General features: G+C 50.8%; 2 protein-coding genes across 4 annotated transcripts in view; one reads left to right on the top strand and one right to left on the bottom strand.

Annotated features, from left to right (window-relative positions):
- The window catches only part of TRAPPC12 (trafficking protein particle complex subunit 12), a 36,009-nt gene extending 30,138 nt beyond the window's left edge, over nt 1-5,871 (bottom strand). Inside the window, exons 1-2 of one of the 3 annotated variants that reach the window (XM_039855040.1) lie at nt 5,752-5,871; nt 638-725 (exon numbers count right to left, since the gene is read on the bottom strand). The gene's annotated coding sequence lies outside the window, so the exon portion shown is untranslated. Of the gene's footprint in view, nt 1-637; nt 726-5,235; nt 5,729-5,751 lie in introns of those variants that run through there. The other 2 variants (XM_039855038.1, XM_039855042.1) reach the window with 2 other exon arrangements.
- Nucleotides 5,872-8,052: 2,181 nt separating this feature from the next.
- The window catches only part of EIPR1 (EARP complex and GARP complex interacting protein 1), an 83,212-nt gene continuing 72,836 nt past the window's right edge, over nt 8,053-18,428 (top strand). The window contains exons 1-2 of the mRNA XM_039855036.1: nt 8,053-8,214; nt 15,075-15,158. Coding sequence (XP_039710970.1) covers nt 8,173-8,214; nt 15,075-15,158 — 126 coding nt within the window. The 5' untranslated portion in view covers nt 8,053-8,172. The remainder of the gene's footprint in view (nt 8,215-15,074; nt 15,159-18,428) is intronic.

Below are 18,428 nucleotides of genomic sequence, written 5' to 3'. Positions count from 1 at the left end.
TCTGTGAGACTCGGCTGAAGTCCCCTCTCCCACAAAGCCTCCCCGAGGCCCTCCAATCTGTAATACTCAATTCGTCCTCTCCTGAGCCAGTAATGCTGCTTAATTCTGGGCGTCTGGGACAGCGAGAGGGCACGCGTGTAAGGAACGGGGAGGAAACAAAGGCGTGCTCGCCGGGGCCCGGGGACGGCGGGAGCTGACGACAGAGCTCGATGCCACACGTCAGCGCTTCGCATGCGCCTGGCGTGCTCCGAGCTACGGCACACGTGTTCTCTTACTTGGTGCTCAGAACCACCCTGTAAGATGGACACCGATTCCCTCCCTGGGGAGACGAGGGAACTGAAGCTTCCAGGGGTTCTGCAGCTCAGAACCATACGGCTGGAACGTGAGAAACTAAGACCAGCTGAAGCTGAAGCGTTGGGGTGACGCTGGTTGACGGAGGCCACGGAATGAAACGAGGAGTTCGAACTCCGAAAACACTATTCGCTCCTTCTTTGAAAGAACTTTTTTGAGCAAAAGTTTCTGTACATCGTTCTATCCTCATAGTGAACAAATTGAAGTTAAGGAAACTAAGAAAATCATGACAGCTGAAGGTTCCCTGCCCCAAGGGCCTTTTTGACTTTCAAAAACTATACTTAGCTGATCAAAGATTCCTTTCTTCTCCCTGTCAACATTCTCATCACAATATTCCAAGTTAGCTGTCCTTCCTTTTTATAGCCTGGATCACCCTAAAATCCAAAGATAAGATCATTTAGAGTAGATAATCAAAGTTAAACGTTTTGGAGAAGTTTCCTGTCCGGCACAATCGGTCACTAATTCTCCATTTATTATACATTCATCCAATAATTATTAACTATAAATGAGTCAAAAATACAAAGGAAAGGAACAAGAGCCCTTTTCTTATAACGCTTCGGCGAGCCCAGACTACAGGCTACCCCAGGGACATCAGTGTGTGAGTGCCCCGCACGTGAGGCTCTCCCCTGGGTCCTCCCTGTGCGGGAAGTGGGGGCCGGGCATGAAGACACTAGAAACACAAGCGTGGCTTTGTTTCGCCTCTTACCAACTGAACAGATAGCCAGCAATGGCCGCCAGACACAGGAGGACACTACAAATCAGAGAAATGAAGTCACTGTCAGTAAATGACATGGCCAGGAAGAGAATTTGGCCCTTCGGACTAAACCCCTGAGGACTGAAGTGTCCCAGCCCCTAGCACAGTGCCTGGTACCCAGGAGCTGCCAGTAAGTGCTGCCAGTTAACTGCGGGCTGGTTCCGAGCCCTGCCCGGAATAAGAACACTCCGGAGGATAACTCCGGATCTTCCCACAGCACATCGGTGTACAGAACACTGGAGGACAGAAGACCAGTCCGCACGACTCCAGGAAAAGATAAGGAACGGAACTGGAGCGATCACAGTCTTCTGTATATGTAGGAAGAACAGGAAAACCTTAAAATAAGCAAAAATAACTGCCAGTTGAGGTTAACGGGCAGGTATTACAAGATGCGAGAAAGACAGGCTACAATGGGCACCTAGGAGAACTGTCCACAGAGGACCGGGAGCTACTTCGCACAGGACACGAGAAGGCTCATCACTATGCAACCACAGTTGTTACGTGGCTTGGACAATAACTGCATCTGTGATCATTAAAGAAACACACATTAAAACTATGATTTTTTTTTTTGCCTATGAAATAGACAAAGATTTTAAAAGTAAATTTGGGGAAACTTATTTACTGATAAGGAGAATGTAGCCTTTCTGAAGGACAGCTAGGCAAAGGGCAAAACCCACACAGCAATTCTGGGTTTACAAGTTTGCCTCAAATGTTTTTAAAGAAATCTGAAAAAAAGAAAAAAGTAACCATCTTTCAAGTCAATGCTTAAGTTTGTAACTATGTTTTGATGGTCTTCAGATACATTGTTTCTAATCCAATCTAATTTAGAAAATCAACTTCTGTTTCTTGGTGATGATGCTTACACAGAAGCCGCCCAGTTCAGAGGAAAAATTACACTGTTATTCTTGCTTTCTGCATAGAAACCACACATTCATGAAAAACCACTGCCATTGCACTGGGTGGAAACGTCCCACAAACCAGGGACCGCTCCTCACCCAGTGCTACCGTGCCGCAGACACCAGGGCAAAGCCACGTTAACCCTGCTCTCCAGGAGCCGAGGTGAGGGAATGACATCGAGAGGAAAGTGACTGTAACACAGACGCCAAGGAGAGAGGAAGCGTGGCACGCGGAGGAGCGGCTGGACAGAAAGGGGCAGCCTGCGGCAGCCACGTGTGAGCTCTCTCACATTTACACGAGAAGACCTTAGAAGGTTCTTGTTATACTTCCCCTTCTCTTCTGAACGTACAGTTTCTATAAACAATTTTAATTAAATGTTGATTGGATACAACACAATATTTATAACTTGCGGCTAAGACAATACCCTAGTACCTTCGGAGGTAACAGCCTGAAATTTGTCATACTCTTGTTTTTCTTTAATTTTCCATGTTCATTCCTCCCAAACAACACGTTAGACTTTTTCGGTTTCTAACTTTATGTCTCCTCCCCACTTTGACCTTCTAAGTGGTGTGAAGCTAGATGTCATTCGGCGCTCTGGTGATGACGCTGCGGTGGGGTGGTGCCACAACATATCATCTGCTCGACTGCTGTGGACACTCGGGGTGTTTTTAGGTTTCTGATACTACGAACAGTCCTGTTACTGTTCTTATACACGTCTCCTGGTGTACGTGTGCAAATTTCTCCATATCAAAAGTGTGCACGCTGGATCATACAGACTACGCTTCGTCTTCACTAGATAATGCCAAATTGCTTTACGAAGTGGATGTACCAATTACTTACTTAGCAGCAGAGTATAAGTATTCTTGTACACTTGCTATTCACACTTAATATCAAGACTGTATTAATGATTCCTACAAATTAATAGGACAGTAAATGATACAACAGAAAAACAGGCTGAAGATTTGAACAGGCTGAAAGGGAGGCACATTTCACAAGCATGCCCACCCTAGCACTCCAACAGTTATACTTCCAGATTTTTCCAGGACAACTCCATGTTATGCCCACATCTCGGTAAAAGGAAGTAACCTCTTTCCACTTTCAACACCAGAGTCCCAGTTGGGACAACATACAGTCTCACTGCCCATAACTTCATATGTCGCAGAGAGACTCTTGCACATGGCACCATAAGCTATGACTGTGGATGTGTGTGAACGGCAAATCCAAACGAAATACTTCCCCTTTCCAAAACCCCCGAAATAAAAAACCTGGAAACGACCAGTGCTCAGAGACACGATGATAAACAGTGGCACATTCGCAATCGGAACATTAAACAGCAGTGAGAACAAATGCATCACGGTGTGTGAGTCTCACAAATCTAATTTTGCAAAGGGCACAAGGAGAAAAATAAACAGTACGATTTTCCATATAAAGTTCAAATTGTGTAAATTAAACAATATACTATTTTAGGAAAATGAACACAAAAGCAAGGGGGAAGGAGGCTTGATGGGGGGACACGTGAAGCATTTCAGAGCTGCTGGCCACAGTCCACTTCGGATGCGGGTGCTGGAAGGGCAGGTCGCATTGGCACCTGATCGCTACATCTTCCGTGCATGTTACGTGCAGTCTTTACATTTCCAAATTAAAAAATGGAAAAGCACAGGTATCTGTTCTTATCTGTGTGACATAAATTTTTACTAGTACTGGCCAACGACTGTCATTAAGCGATAGGTATGGTCATAAGCTTATGTTACCACCGAGAAAGGAAAGTGTGTCAGCGGCTGCTCCAGCCTGGCCGGTAACCAAGGGAACGCAGCCAACGCCTGACCAAGGCCTTCCACGGGGTGGCCACGTATACGACACCTTCCAATAGTTCCAGTGAAAACGATAAATGATCACAGAAGGCAGTGCCTGTTCTTTCTGTGTCCTGATAAAAATACAGATGCAAGTGCTTCCAGCCCCTTTCCCGAAACTCCCAACTCTGGGTGCGTGATGACGCTTCCTCGTCTGTACAATCTCTCCACCTGACATAAAAGTGTTATTCCTTGAATGTGTGTACCTGAAATTGCTGACACGTATATTTTTGTCCGACTGCATATAGAAACGTCCCCCCACATTGCTAAAATTGAAGCAGTCTCAAGGCTTCTTGGGCAATGTCCTCAAATGGGCCCAAATAAAATCTCTCTCCTTAAATCTACAATGATTCTCTATGCTGACGCCATCAAAATGCTAGCAAGGGAGTCCGACTTCTCTCTGCCCAGTTGAGTGCTTGGCACGAGCTTAATTAATTCCTTAACACGTTTTTAATAATAACTTCGAGTAATTTAAATTCACTAACAATGAAAACTACCACTGTTCAGGTTCCCTTTCTGGACATCAGACTCTGGAATTATAAATCTTTTACCAGATGGGAAAAATGTAAACGGTGAAAGAACCATGCCAAATCTAACTAGTATGTATTTATAAAAGCCCATGTAAAAACGCTCACTACCCATCAAGAATTTTACATGCTTTATCTTACTTAATCCTCAGAACCATCCTATACAGTATTACGAGCACCACACAGCAGAGAAAGCCAAGTGATTGCCCAAAGTCACAGTGCCAATACTTGATGTTGGTGGGATGCCCACACAGGTGTTTCGGCCTCGGCTCTCCTTGAAATGCTGCTAGGATAGATCATGATTCAGAGCGGCAGGGGTGAGGCAGGAGAGGCACAGAATGCAGGCTCCGGCTATCTGCTTGACTCTTAGCTTCACTACTAAGTGAGCTTTGAAAAATAACCTCACCTTTTAGTCTCGGTGTCCTCATCTGGAAATTGGGATAATAGGGATTAAACAGTAACTGACACAGGCACTTTTAAAACTGCGACGAGCTGCACGTACATGACCACAGTCATTGTACTTTCCACGATGAAGCATGGAAATACGTCTTGGGATGGTGAAGGCTGTTAGAAACCACAGAATGAGACCTGAAGGAGTAACACGGCGCCGTCCTATTTGCGTTCCCCCCTTCTCCCCCAGCCCACCGCACAGGGGGCCCGACTCTGCCGCTCGGCGCTCTCTTCGGAATTTATAAAAAGAAACAAGGAATAAAGGACTTCAATCCAAAGGGTCTGGGATCTTCAAGCAGCCATAAAAAGAAAGGAAATGATTCTTTGGGGTCGAACTTTTGCAGTCGAGTGGGAAATTGGAACACCTTAGAACACGTCTTTGAGCCTTGTTTCTTTTTAAACGAACCTGTTTTCAGTCTTCCTGTACACATACCCTACCGATCGGTTCAGTCCTGGACGCTGCTTTGGAAGGTGACTTAAGTCACACACGTCACCGCATTTTACGCCCACGTCACTGAGTAGGGGCGGGCGACCACGAACGACTTTCCGCTCACGAGCAAACAGGGGTAAGAGAAGTTAGGGGCTGGCTGAGCCCCCTTGGCCAAGCTGGCCACCGAGCGCCAGCGCTGGGACCTGGACCTCTGGCCCTCTCTGCCCGTGAGCGCCGGGCGTCCGCGGGGTCCGCGACACCGCCCCGAAGGGCCCACGGCGAAGACGCACGCGCAGAGCCGCGGGGGACAGGGGCCGGCCCTCCAGGAGGGGCCGGGCGCAGGCCGTGGGGTGCAGGCCGGTGGGGGGGCGGTGCACCCGGAAAGGAGTCCCCCAACGGGCACTCCGGGGAGGCGCCCCCAAGGGACTGGGGCTGAGGGCGGCGGGAACGGACGGCCTGATTCTGCCCTGTGGCCCGGGCCCCGAGCCTCACCTGCCACCCGCCCACCTGGGCCGGGGAGGGTCACCAGCGGCTGTGACCGAGCCGGGGCGAAGTCGGAAGGAGCCCAGAAGGGAGAACTGGCCGGACGCCTCCCGCCGCGTCTGCGCCTGCGTTCGCCGGCCTCGCGCATGCCCAGTGCAGGAGCCGGAGGCGCACCTGTCGCGGCCGGAAGCGCGGCGCGTTTCCGGTTCGCGCAGCGGTGGGCGGGGCCTGGCCCCAAGGTGTGAAAAGGGAGGGAAATGCACCTGGTGGGGAGATGGTGGAGCGCACACCTGGTAGTGGAGAGGGAAGTGGTTCTGACGTCAGAGACTGCAAGCTGACCTTGTGGCCGAGGGCAGCTGGCAGGGAGACCCTTAGGCGCTTTTTACTGCAGGCCACAGCACCCTGGAAATACTATGTTTTCAGGGATTTGTCTTAGTACCTACCGGTATTTTCAACTTTTCTGCTCTGTATCTGTACTAGATGTGTAATAACATTGAGAAAAATGGTAGTAACAGTAATAATGGCAATAGTAGCTGGGTTGATTAGATCCAGCAGTAAGAATATCCCGCATTCTCTTAGCTCCATGACTTAATCTCAGGCTAGCGGAGCCAGTGAATAGCATGCCCACGTCTGTGCTTCTGCTTCCCTGATTTCTCCTGTGATCAACCAGACCTCTTTATTGATCCGGCAGATATCCATCTGGCTGTAATTCTGCCGGGCACTGCATTTGGCACTGGAACTACTGAGCCAAACCAGACCTGGCCATTTCTTCTTTTTTAATAAATTTTTAAAATGTATTTTTGACAAATGAAAGTTGTATATATTTAAGGTACACAATATATACATCGTGAAATGACGACCACAATCGAAATGATTAACATGTCACCTACTTACCTAACGCTTACCACTTTTGGGGTATGTGTGGTGACAACACTTGAAATATCCCATTTCAAGCATAAGATATATTATTACTGTTTTGTACATTAGGTCTCCTGAACTTATTTTCAATGAAAAGTTTGTACACTCTGATCAATAACCCTGTACCACTGCAGCTTGGCAACCCCTGAGTTTGGTAACAAGGGCACAGCCTGTAAAAGTGGAAATTCTCCAGTTACAGGGAGGTGGTATCTCCAGGCGCCAGCCCCCAGGAAGAGTAGTAACTCAGTCACAGGGAGGTGCTATCTCCAGGCGCCAGCCCCCAGGAGAAGCACATTTCAAGGTGCAAGTAATAAAACTGTCTACTAGGCCCTGTTTGATCTGAGAGTCCCCCGATACATTTATCTCTGTACAAGATGTTAACGGCTAACTTCCGCTTCTTGTAATCTGCTTATTCGAGGATGTAGTAGGAGGCTTTCTAAGCTGCCTCCTCTGGAAGCTGGGGGCTGACCTCCTCTAACCCTTCGTGGTAGAGAGTCAGTCACCGGCCGGCTAATAAAGGCTCATAATTAATCTCAATTGACTCCGTGGATCTTAGAATCGTTGGCACTATAACAAGTTTAGTGTCAAGGTGAGCAGTTTGGAGTACTGTCTGAGAGGCAATTTCTCCACCATGACAGTCCTCGGAGATTCCTGAGGAAGCCAGAGTGTTCCCGGCAGATTTCCATTCATTGTCAAATGCTGCCAGCATTGCCACGCCGGCCACCGATGCTCACCACGGCACTGGCAAAGCGGCAAGGCGATCTTTTACCCATGCCGCACGCAGGTGCCGGGCGCCTTCGGACACGAATTAGCAGAGACCCTAACTTTAAGGATCCTGGACGGAGACTAATTGAGTGACAGATCAAGCATGCATCCTAGCCCCCCACCCCCCACGTTAATGAATTTTGCCTCTGGTCATCTGTAAAATGGGAGTACAATAACCTCAGTCGCAAGGTTGGAGCGAAGAACTTTACGACAGCGCAAATAAAGCGTGTGTCCCGCGCCGGGGAAACTACTAACGGTAACGAACACGGGGTCACATTCCTCCGGTGGGAATTCTGGGATGATGGGGCAGGGAGTGGGTGGGGAGGCCGGCAGGAGACATCCAAGCGGCCCCAAAACGCGGACTGGGGGAGCGCCATCCCACCTCCCCATCCGCCCGCCCACGCCGGAGCGCCGACTTCCCCACCCACGAGGCCGGCCGCTCCGCGCCACCACGGGTCGCGCCCCGCCCGGTTCAGCCCGCGGGGTCCTCTCCCCACCGGTCAGGAGCGGAGCCCGGAAGGGAGCGTAGTGAGCATGCGCACGAGCCGGGAGCCGCCGCCATTGGCCGCTGGCAGGGAGCGCATCGGCGGCGAAGCAGGAAGTCGCGGACGTGATGACGGAGCAGGAAGTCGCGGACGTGCGCTGTACGGAAGCCGCGCCGGGCCTCAAAGCCTCCCGGCTCGGCGCCGCGGGACGGAGGTCGCGCGGGTTCCAAGGAGCCGCCGGAGGCGTGCGAGCGGCCGCAGCATGGAGGACGACGCGCCGGTGATCTACGGGCTGGAGTTCCAGGTGGGTCGCAGGAGGGCCTCGGCGCCCGCGGTTTGCAGGCGAGACCGGCGCCGGTCCCCGCGCACCTGTGCGGCGGAGGACACTGCGGTTGCGGAGGCTGGGCGACCTGGGCATCCAGCACCGACCGGGGCTCTCCGTGACATCAGTGGGTCGTCCAGGACCAGCTGGGGGCCGCGTAGCAGCGCGACCCCGGGCTTGGTGGCCGGCCCGCCGTCCCCTCCCTTCCCTTCGTCCTGGGCGTTACGTGGGGCCTGATTTCCAGCACTAACTTCGGTGAACTCCCTCGTCCACATTTTCCTCCAGAACCGGGGTCCCTGGGGGCAGGAACTCTGTTTTGCTTTTTTCTTTTTGAATTGTTTAATCTTGACACACTGCCGCGTCTACAGGAGTTGCGAGGATAGGTGGAAAGTTCTCGGGTACCCTTCACCCAGCCCCCCTAACGTTCACATCTTACACTGGTCAAGGCTTAGAAATTAGCGTTGTTGCAGTCCTGTTACCTGAAACACAGACTGTGTCTGTTTTCTCACGAATGTCCTATTTCTTTTTCATCTTGTACGCGCCAGCGCCCAGTCACGTGACCGTCACATAGTAGATGCTCAGCAAATGATTGTGAAATGAATGGACCCCCCTAGTGTAAGCACTGAAGCGGAAGTTGTACGTGGCAGTTTAGAAGGACAGGGAGAAAGCCCTGTGGACAGAGTAAGGAGGGAGGAGGATGAGTTGGAAGGGCAGGTAGGTCGCATTACGTCAGGCACTTTGGAGCCCTGCATTCAAATGGCTTCTGAGAACCTGTTATGCTTAAGGCACTGAGGGACAGATAGAGAAAATTAAAAATAGTTCACTGCCTTATGAAGTACCCCATGCATAATGTGTGCAGCAAACGTGTGTGAAAAATCTGAATGACCTCTGCTTTCAAGAAGCTTACAGTGAGAGGTGCAGCCGTGTTCGTCACTAAAAGCCGGGATGCCACCATGGCTCCTGCGGTTTTAACCTGGCTCTCGCACTTACTACACGAATGACCTTAGGCCTCAGTTTCCTTGCCAGTACAATAGGAAAATGAGTGTGTACCCACTGTGGCTTTATGAAAACTAAATGAGTCAACACATTTAATTCAGTCACTCAGAACAGTGCCTGGCACATAATAATTATTCAATAAATGAGGTTCTAATTATTATATTGGGACAAAATTCTTACAGATAAATTCCATGCAAGGCAGTATACAAGCGTCCTATGAGTAATGAACCGTATTACAGGGTTTGACAGCTGGCTCTGGCCTCCAAGACTGGTGCCTTAACTACTAGTGATCGAGAACTTAATTATTTGTGGAGAACTCTGCTTAGCAAAGTATGTATATTTCACTTAATTCTCAGTGTGGTCATATTAGCGATGTTATTTTTTCCTGTGGTCCGAGGTCAGTTAGTAAGAAAATGAGAGACTCTAAGATTCTAACCTAAGTAGGCTTTAAACCCACTCCAACTCTAGAGCGCCTTAACCGTGGAGTTATGCTGCTTTCTCCTTAACAAGTTGCACACAGGGGTACATACAGGGGGCGCGTACAGGGAGCTATGTTTCTGTGATCCTGTGCTGCCTGACGTGGGCATCTTTCATCAGTGCTGCTTAATAACTTCTTGGTCCCCTAAATAACCCAGAGGTTTTGATCTTCAGTGCTGGGTCTTTGGGGTCACTAAAATGTTCTCTCTTGGTTTTGACAAATCGATGGAGTTGATCCTTGCCTTGGGTGTTAAGTGTTTTATCTGAATTGCTTTTTTATCTTTTAAAAAACTCTTTTATTATAAGAGTTTATTTGAGCCAAACTGATGACAACTGCTGGGAAGCAGGATCTCAAATGCACGCTCTTTTTTTGTAATCCTAGAGGAAGTGGCTGATTTTTGTACTTGTTGACTTTGGACATCTCTTTGGGCTGTGACTTTCTTGAATTTGAAGAACCATTACTGCAGAAACGTAAAAAGAACCGAAAATTATAGTGAGGTTTGGTTGTCAGTGATGTTTAAATTACTGTGGAGAAACAGGTTATGGTAAAAGATGGGATGTGGTTATGGACCGTTGGCTGAGGGTGGTGAGGCTTGGCGGGTACAGTGAGTAACCCCTAGGGCAAATACAAGGCAGCACACCGACACAGAGGGGTCATTAAAGTAAGAAAATGCCGAGAACGTTAGTGTTTATGGAACATTTTTCTTATATAGGACAAGAGTCTCAAGGTCTGGGTGGTTCTTTGACCCGAGTTTAGCCATCTGCAAAAAGAAATCAACATGTAATTAACCAAATCCCTGTAAGTTTAGCCACCTGCCAAGGTATCAACCAAATTAATTAACCAAATAGTATATATCAGCAGTGGCTAAGCCTCTCTAGAGGGAGTCAGAGCTTTGGATGTGAATCCCGTCTCCTCTGCTTGCTGCAAGTGAATAAAACCACCTGAGAACAACCACGTCTCTTCTCATTCTTGAATAGAGCACCCCAAGTGGCGAACCCCTTGAGTTGGGTAACATCTTGGTATCATGTGACTGGCATCTTTCCACTCATCGGAAGGGACTTTTGACTTGTGCTCGCGATTTTAGTTCCTTTTAAATTTTATATAATTTAAAACTTACAAAAATCTAACTAATTCTTACAAGTCATTTAAGAGGTCGAGTTGCTGAAAATCTCATTAAAATCGGCAGACCCTAAACACTCCCTTCCATCTTATCTGATTCCCTGAGACAACTTTCAACCTTTTAAAAACTGTTTCTTCTAGTCTTTGACTACTTGCTCTCATTTCTCGGACACGATCTGGTGACTGGACGTCGTATTACTTGAAGACTTTTAGCTTTCCTAATGCTCTGCCCGACCTTCCTTTACATCCCTAACATAGTAATATCAGAGGTTTTTTGTGTGCCAACTCCATATTCAGGGTGTTTGTTTCTCCAACTATGTAAATACTGTTGACTGTCGATTCAAATAGAGTACTATGATTTCATTTTTTTCCTTGTATAACTGTTCATCTTTCCCATAATAAATAAGGGCTTCCTGTTTTCATTGTGTGTTACTGGTGAGTCTTGACCTTGCTCTCGACAGCTGAGTGCTGTGCAGTACCATTTCCCACGTGGCTGCCTCCTCAGGTTACCCGGCAAGTAGGCTGCTGCTTCCTTTTCGGGGAGACAGTTCTGGAACCCTGTCTCCACTTCCAGCTCCAGTCGGATCCGGTTTCTCACAAAGCCTCCAGCTTTCATGTTGCGTAGCTTTGGCTTTTTGTTCCATTTTTGGTAGAATTTCATAAGTAGATAGATGTGAGAGTCATGTGATTGTCACAGCAGCCCTGGGCATAGGTCTTATCTTTTCCCATTTTAAAACTGAGGACACTTGGGCTTAGGGCAGTGAGACTCTGTGGCGTCTTAGAGAAGTTGGCGCAGGCCCAGGCTCCCCTCATAGCTCTCTGCTTTGTGAGCCAGACACCCCGCTCACCGTGTCTAGGGCTGCGCGTGTCACCGCGGTGCAGGCAGCAGGGCCGGGAAAGGTACCTTCTTTCTCCTCTGTCCTGGCAGGTGCCTGATACCTGTGGCTGGGTCACTGAGGCCAGTGTGAGTAACGGAAAGCAGGAGCGAGCAGGGCCGCAGCCCGGTTTTCAGGCTACACACGGCCATGGCGAGCGTGGGCCCAGCCGTGTGGGCCAGGCAACCAGCAGGGGGCGCTTCTCAGCGGTGGCAGGCCTTCGCCTAAGCAGTTGGAGGGGTCCGGTGAGAGTGTCCCCCGGGACAGAGCAAGGCGCAGGAGAAGCACAGGAGCTCGGCCAGGTGACATAGGGTTCAGCTTCCTTTGGAGAGTATCTCGATGCTTTGTTTTCATTATTTATGTTGTGGAGGTAGAAACGTCACTCAGACATGTTTTTGGTTCTAACTTAATTTCTTTTCTCCTTTTTTTCTCCCTTGAAAAACACGTGGCTCAGGACAGCTCTGTGTGTGCACACGTGGACACACACGTATGTGATGTGTGTGCATATGTAACTTACATGCAGCCTGTATAATTTGCACACGTACTTTGTGTACACGCGCACATGTGTGCCTTCACGTACATACTTCCCCAGCAGGGCCCATGTCCGGTTCTGTTCTGAGTGCCCGCCGCACAGCCCTCCGGCGTGTTCGCTTCGAGAACCTTCCCCGCGCCGCAGCCTGTTTCCTGCGGGGCACGGGAGGTGGGCGTTCAGTAGCACACAGGGAGGGCGTTGAGCCTTTCCTGCTTTCCTTTCTTTTCCTTTCCTGGCAGACTGCTAGACCCCAGGGGTCGGTCTGCTCTGCGGGGACAGTGCCTCAGCTGCTCTCCGGCCCGCTCCAGTGCCACCCCAGTGACTTGGGGGTGGCTCTCGGGAAGGAGGTCGCTCCTGGAGGAAGCTCACTCATGGCGGAGGTCGAACTGACCCGGCGCTGTGTCTCCACTGCCTGAAGCAGACGGCCCCTGTCTGCCTGGCCTCTCGCGTGGCCTTGGCCTTGTCTGGAGTATGGCTCCCAGCGGGGAGACTCCGATGAAGAACTCCAGCTGGGCCAGTCTGGCTGCCGCCTGGTGTCATCCGGGGCGATCGTCGACTTGCTCAGCCTGCTCAGCAATGAGTAGAGTCTGGAATTCCCAAGGGAATTTATGTTCGCAGTTCTTCCTCTGCTGGCCGTCAGGCCTCCCGCCACTGAGCGGGACTGGCGGTCACTTCTCGGTGCTTCTTGCTTGCTGTCCTCTTGGCTCTTGGTGTCTGCAGTTGCCTCTTACTGGTTGGTTCACCAAACGGGGATGGTAGTCTAGAAAGACAGCTCTGTGAAGAGAAGGCCACGGCCTTTGGAAAACTAGGAAAGACTTGTGGAGTTATAATAAAGTGCTCCACGATCTAACTTTGGCCAAATATGTAAACATCGGGCCGCGTTCTGAGCTCCCTGCTTCACCACAGTAGGAAGAGGACTAGGTTGCTCTGTTCTAGAAGCCGTGTGACCGCAGTGAAGTCACTTCACCCTCTAGTCCTCGGCGTCTTTATCTTCTCAGTGGGATAATGTTATGCATCCCGTCTTCCTGTCCACGTCGTAGATTTATGAGGATGAACTAGGATAAAATGCATGGAAATTTTCTGTGACCTATTATACTATGAAATTTTGATCTTATTGTGTTAGGATCTTTGGAACACCTCAAAACTATCATCATGACGATTTAGAAAGGTCGTTTTATCATTCATGTAATCAAAGAAGCAGAATTACGGACATGGATATAGATCTGTCACCTAAATGGCCAGGGCTCAATTATTTTTTGTAATTTTACCCAATAATGTATTAGAAAGATCTTAAACTTTTAAGAAATTTCATTGTAATTTTTAAAGATGCAGATTAGATTCTTTTTGTAAGAATTTTTTTTCTCTTTAATTAAAAAAAAAATGTCTTCGCATGTGGGATGGAACAAGACAGTTTCAGATCTGTAACCCTTTCCTGAAGCAATAGCGACTTTTTTCGGAAACAGATGATCTAGTCAGACACTTTGTGCGTGTTTACTGTTAATTCGTCGTCAGGCACGCCGTTCTTGGCTCTATAAATTGCTTTAGAAAGAAGCAAATTGAGTGCTGGTTCATTATTGTCACTCAGGTAGCTTCTGCATTCCTGAATCACCCCTCTTTTTCAGTCTAATCGCCCTAATGCAATTTACTCCTTTTCGGTTTTCTTCTGTTTTAAAGTGATGGCACTTAATCCCCCCTTCAGTCTCACTTTGAGTGGTCGGGCTTTTGACCTTCAGGAATGGCGAGGACACTTCCTTATGAGACGTTTTCTCTTAAACCAAGGCTGTTCGGATTGCATAGGACTCAGAGAGTCTGTGAATTTGCTGGTACATGCAAAGTTCTGTGTATAGGTGTGTACATTTTGGCAGAAGATGTACAGATTCATAAAGAATTAATCAACTTTGCTAATTTCCAAAAAGCATGCCGCCAGGCTGTGCTGAGGAGGTGCAGGCACACGGGCAGAGGGCCTCTCAGAGAACTTTGGGTGGGCGGGTTGGCTGAAATAGGTTTTTTCCCTCAAATGTCTGATGATGGGAATACCCCTTTAGACACGTGTTTTCTTGCTTTTCCGGAAATGTGCATTCGTAGCTGATGCGCGGTGTGCCGTGTGTGTTGAGGAAGGGTGGGCGGGGATGTGTGACACGGCCCTGTTTCTGAGGGCCGTGCGTGGAGCGGCCACCTCCAGGCCTTTGTGCAGGAGACGCCCAGCAGGCCTCGGTGCCCACCGGTGTGGGGACCTTGCCAGCACCAGGCTGCGTGGTCGGCACGGCTGTCAAACTGCTTTTCTCGCCGTTTTGAAGTGAGCGAGGCGAGGACGTGAGCAGTGTGGAGGGGCTCGGCGTGACGGGCCCGCGGGCGGCCCGGCTGTGGACCGGGCCTGTGGCGGGCCGTGCGGGCCAGTACTCTGGCCTGGTGCTGGCCTAGCAAACCCGCGCCGGCCTGCCGGTTCCGGGACCAGCACGTCGGTGCCCTGCCGCCCCGTGGTCCCGTGTCACATGTCCGCGGCTTCCTGCGGACACTCGGCTTAAGCCGCCTGCTCTGCTGTTGCCGGGGCCACGTTGGAAAACGATTTGTCCAACCAGCCCATCAGTGTCAAAAGCACAGTTTTATGAGCACGCTTTCCATCTTCAGTGCTAACTTTTGTGCCCACTTACAGTTGTTTCTGTAAGCGCATCAGAAGTGGGGTTGTTGTGTCTCATTGTACGAAGGTGGAAGGCTTTTTACAGTGTGTCCAAGTTGCCGACGCTGTCTGGCGGGTGCCCCGCGGGCGGGTGGGCGGGCGGCGGGAGTGCGTGGGGCGCCATGCGGAGTCTGACGGCGCGTGTGCACTCTCTCCTGCCCGCAGGCACGTGCTCTCACCCCGCAGACTGCGGAGACAGACGCCATCCGGTTCCTGGTCGGGACCCAGTCTCTGAAATACGATAATCAGGTAACTGTTTCTGACAGGTGCGTGTGTGTTCATCACAATGGCTCTCCGCTTCCTAACCATTTGAATCGATTTTTCAGGCACTATTTGAGAAAACTAATGCCACACCAACAAAATAAAACTCATTGGGATTTAAATGTGCAGCTGTACGTGCTGGTTGAGTTCAGTAATTTAAACTCATTGGGTGCAGCCTTCCTGCCATCGTATGTCTCGGTTCTGTGGCCACTTGGGACGTACAGTGTAAGTGACTGGGCAGCAGCCCGGGGCCCACGGTCAGCGTCACCCCTTCTGCCCGGGCCCCCGTGACTCCTCAGGCTGCTGGTAGCAGGGTCTCTACCTGAGCCTGGATGGGGCCGTAGTCCCTGCCAACATACAGTTCCAGGCTGTCCCTGCCAGTCGATGCAGTGGGACCCACGTGCTGTCCTGGCCGCTGTGGAGGAAAGGGTATCGGCTACTCCGAGATCAGGGTTCAGTTCGTGGCTTGACACTGGCCACGTGACCTTGAGCGAGTGGACTAACCTTGCTGGACTTTGTTTTCCTCCCTGGGAAAATGGAGGCGAGTTTTGTGCCCCTCACAAAGGCCATGATGCCTGAAGGCGTGCGCTGGCCCAGGCCACGTCGAAGGGGCAAGGCCTCTGCCCGACTGCCCTTTGTCACGCAGGAGAACGTGCCGGATAGGGCATAGTGAAGTCATCATTCATGTCGATGAGGGGTTTTATACTGGCATAGTCAGTGTGGCAACAAATTTGGTGAGATAAGTCTAGAGCTTTATAAGTAAATAAATGTTCATGTTATTTAAACAATAATTTTTATATCCAAAACATCAAAAATGCTTTGTATATAAAGAATATTATTTTAACAGTACATATGATTGTGAAAAAATCAGAAGTGATCCAAATGTACTAATACTAGGTTGGATAATGTGACATTGCTGATTATAAAGGCAGACTCATGGGATACAGCCGCTGAACCTGGTTAGTCTTCATGGACAGTATTTTCACGCATTAGAAGTTATAAATTTCTCATAAGCATCACAACTTAAGGGTTTTAGATGAGTCGGTGAAATGTTAAAATTGCACGTATAACATGATCACTAATAAATAAAGTACAAGATGAATCTCTGCAGAGAATGAGGACGAGAAGGAAATAGGTCCGAAGGGCTCAGAGTCTGAGCCATTGTTCCCCACGGCGATGCCAATATTTGTGATGAAAATCGTTTTCTCTCTGGTGTTCCGTTTTCCAAACCTGCGTGTGCATTTTCTCCCCGAGAATGTTACATGGGAAGGATCCGTTTATGGAAGTAGTTTCCAGTGGCCGTGTCCCAGGCACAGGGCGACACCGGGAAGGACACTGCCGTCTGGGGGGTGCTCCGAGGAGAGACAGAGGACGACGGAGCGGGTGACAGCACAGAGAGCTGGAGCCGGAACAGCAGCTTCCTCTGAGGCAGCTCGCGCCCCTCCAGCCTGGGTGGGGCTCTGCGGGGCTCTGCGGGGAAAGCTGCTGGCTAAGCCCCGAGGGCGGGAGCGTGTCCTCAGGCCCCTCCAGACCTCCAGGTGCCCTTTTCTCTTCCGCTTCCCTTTTAATTCTGCCCCGTCCTGCATTCTGCGGCTGTGCCATTGACCTTTTTAGAGCAAGACGACGTCCAATTAATTATCTTAAAGGGCTTTCAACTTTTTCTCCTCGCCCCTTCTAAACTGAAGATTTCTGATATTACTCAGGTCACTTTCCCAGTAGCTGCTTGCTTTAACTGATACTTCTAATCCACGCTTTTAAAGCTTTAGTGAACAGCGGAATTCACAGTGAAGTCCGTGTGGAGCACGGCGTTTGTGGGGGGACTTGGAGCCGGTTTTCCCGCCGCATAGTGTCCTCTGCACCGTGACCGAGCGGCGTCCCTGGGCCAGCTGCCTTTCTGAAGCGTCTCGTCACAGTGAGCAGCTTTGGCAGGGCCGGCATTGCAGATCGGGGACGGATCAGAACTGAGTTGGTGCCTGGCATTTACTTTGAGCCTTTAAGACTGAGAGGGTCCCCTTCTGCTGCATCTGCGAGGTTGTCCGGGGGGACAGCGGTGGCCTGCAACGCCTGGGGCCTGTGTCTGAGGCCCCGGCCCGCGGCCGCGCGCTGTCCCCAGGCTGCAGGGACATGGTGGCAGGGCGGGCTGGTGTCTCCATCCCGCAGAGTGTTTTCTGCACGTGGGGAGCGCCTCCCGCACTCGCCCATTGCTGGCCGAGCACCCTGCGGTGGTCCCGTACACGCTGCGCCCAGCCCTCGTGCGTGGTGGCCAGAACCCGGCCAGATACGCTTACAAAGAGGCACCAAAAATACCGCCTTTCCCTGCTGGAGTCGCTGCTCATCACCCCAGCCAGCACTGCAGCCTCCAAACCAAGGCAGCGGGCCGGGCAGCAGACGGGGCCAGCACGCGCCCGCACGCTTCTCCCTGAGCCTTCTGCTCTGCGTCCTGTGTGCCAGCGGCGAGGTGCAGGGCGGGAAGGTGACCTGGTTCATGCTGGTGACACAGGCAGGCCTCATAGGGGACGCCGGGGCTGTCCGCCGCTGCCCCCTTTCCTGGGTCGCAGCCACACAAAGCGTCCAAGCTCACCTGGGCTTGCACTGCTTTTCAGAAATGACGTCTGGTCACGGGTTTTTGAAGACGGACCTCTAGGGAGTTCGGCAAGACAGGAGTCTTAAGTCCTCTGGCAGCTCGCAAAGTCACTGGACTGAATGTCAGGTGGCCACACCAGTCCGCGCCACTCAGAACCCTGCGATGCCTGCGCGGGGGCTCCTGGCGGGGCGGGCCCCTGCGGCCCAGCCCCTCGGCTCCGGACTCGGGCCGAGAACCGCATTTCCAACAGGCTTGCGGGCCACCTCGTGAGTGGCCCTATCGTTGTGAGTTATAGCTGCCCCAGGCGACTGGCTGGAATTGACCTCCTGTGACAGACGAAGTTTAAGGCTCTGTGTGCCGTGTTTGTCAAACAGTCTGGTTTCTAGAAAACAAGTCTTCAGTCCTCGGACCTCGGGGAAGAATGTTCTCATGTTAAATAGGAGACTCGTGTCCTTCATGGCCAACCAGTCTTAGACACTCAGCTTTCGGGCGGGAAGGTGCAGAAGTCGTACGTTCGGCTGAAGTTGCGGGGCGAGGCGTATGGAGCGATGGGGAAGCCCGTCGCGTGTGCCCGGCGTGTGGCGCCCAGCTGAGGGCTTTGCTTGCGGAACGGCTGTCGTCCGCTGTCGCCTTCCCCAGTCCTCCCCGGCAGGCTAGCTTCGGTGACAGTTTCC

The sequence above is a fragment of the Pteropus medius genome, unplaced genomic scaffold (genome assembly GCF_902729225.1).
Source record: "Pteropus medius unplaced genomic scaffold, Ma_sr-lr_union100, whole genome shotgun sequence".
NCBI lineage: Eukaryota > Metazoa > Chordata > Mammalia > Chiroptera > Pteropodidae > Pteropus > Pteropus medius.
This window is presented reverse-complemented; position numbering and strand designations above follow the sequence as displayed.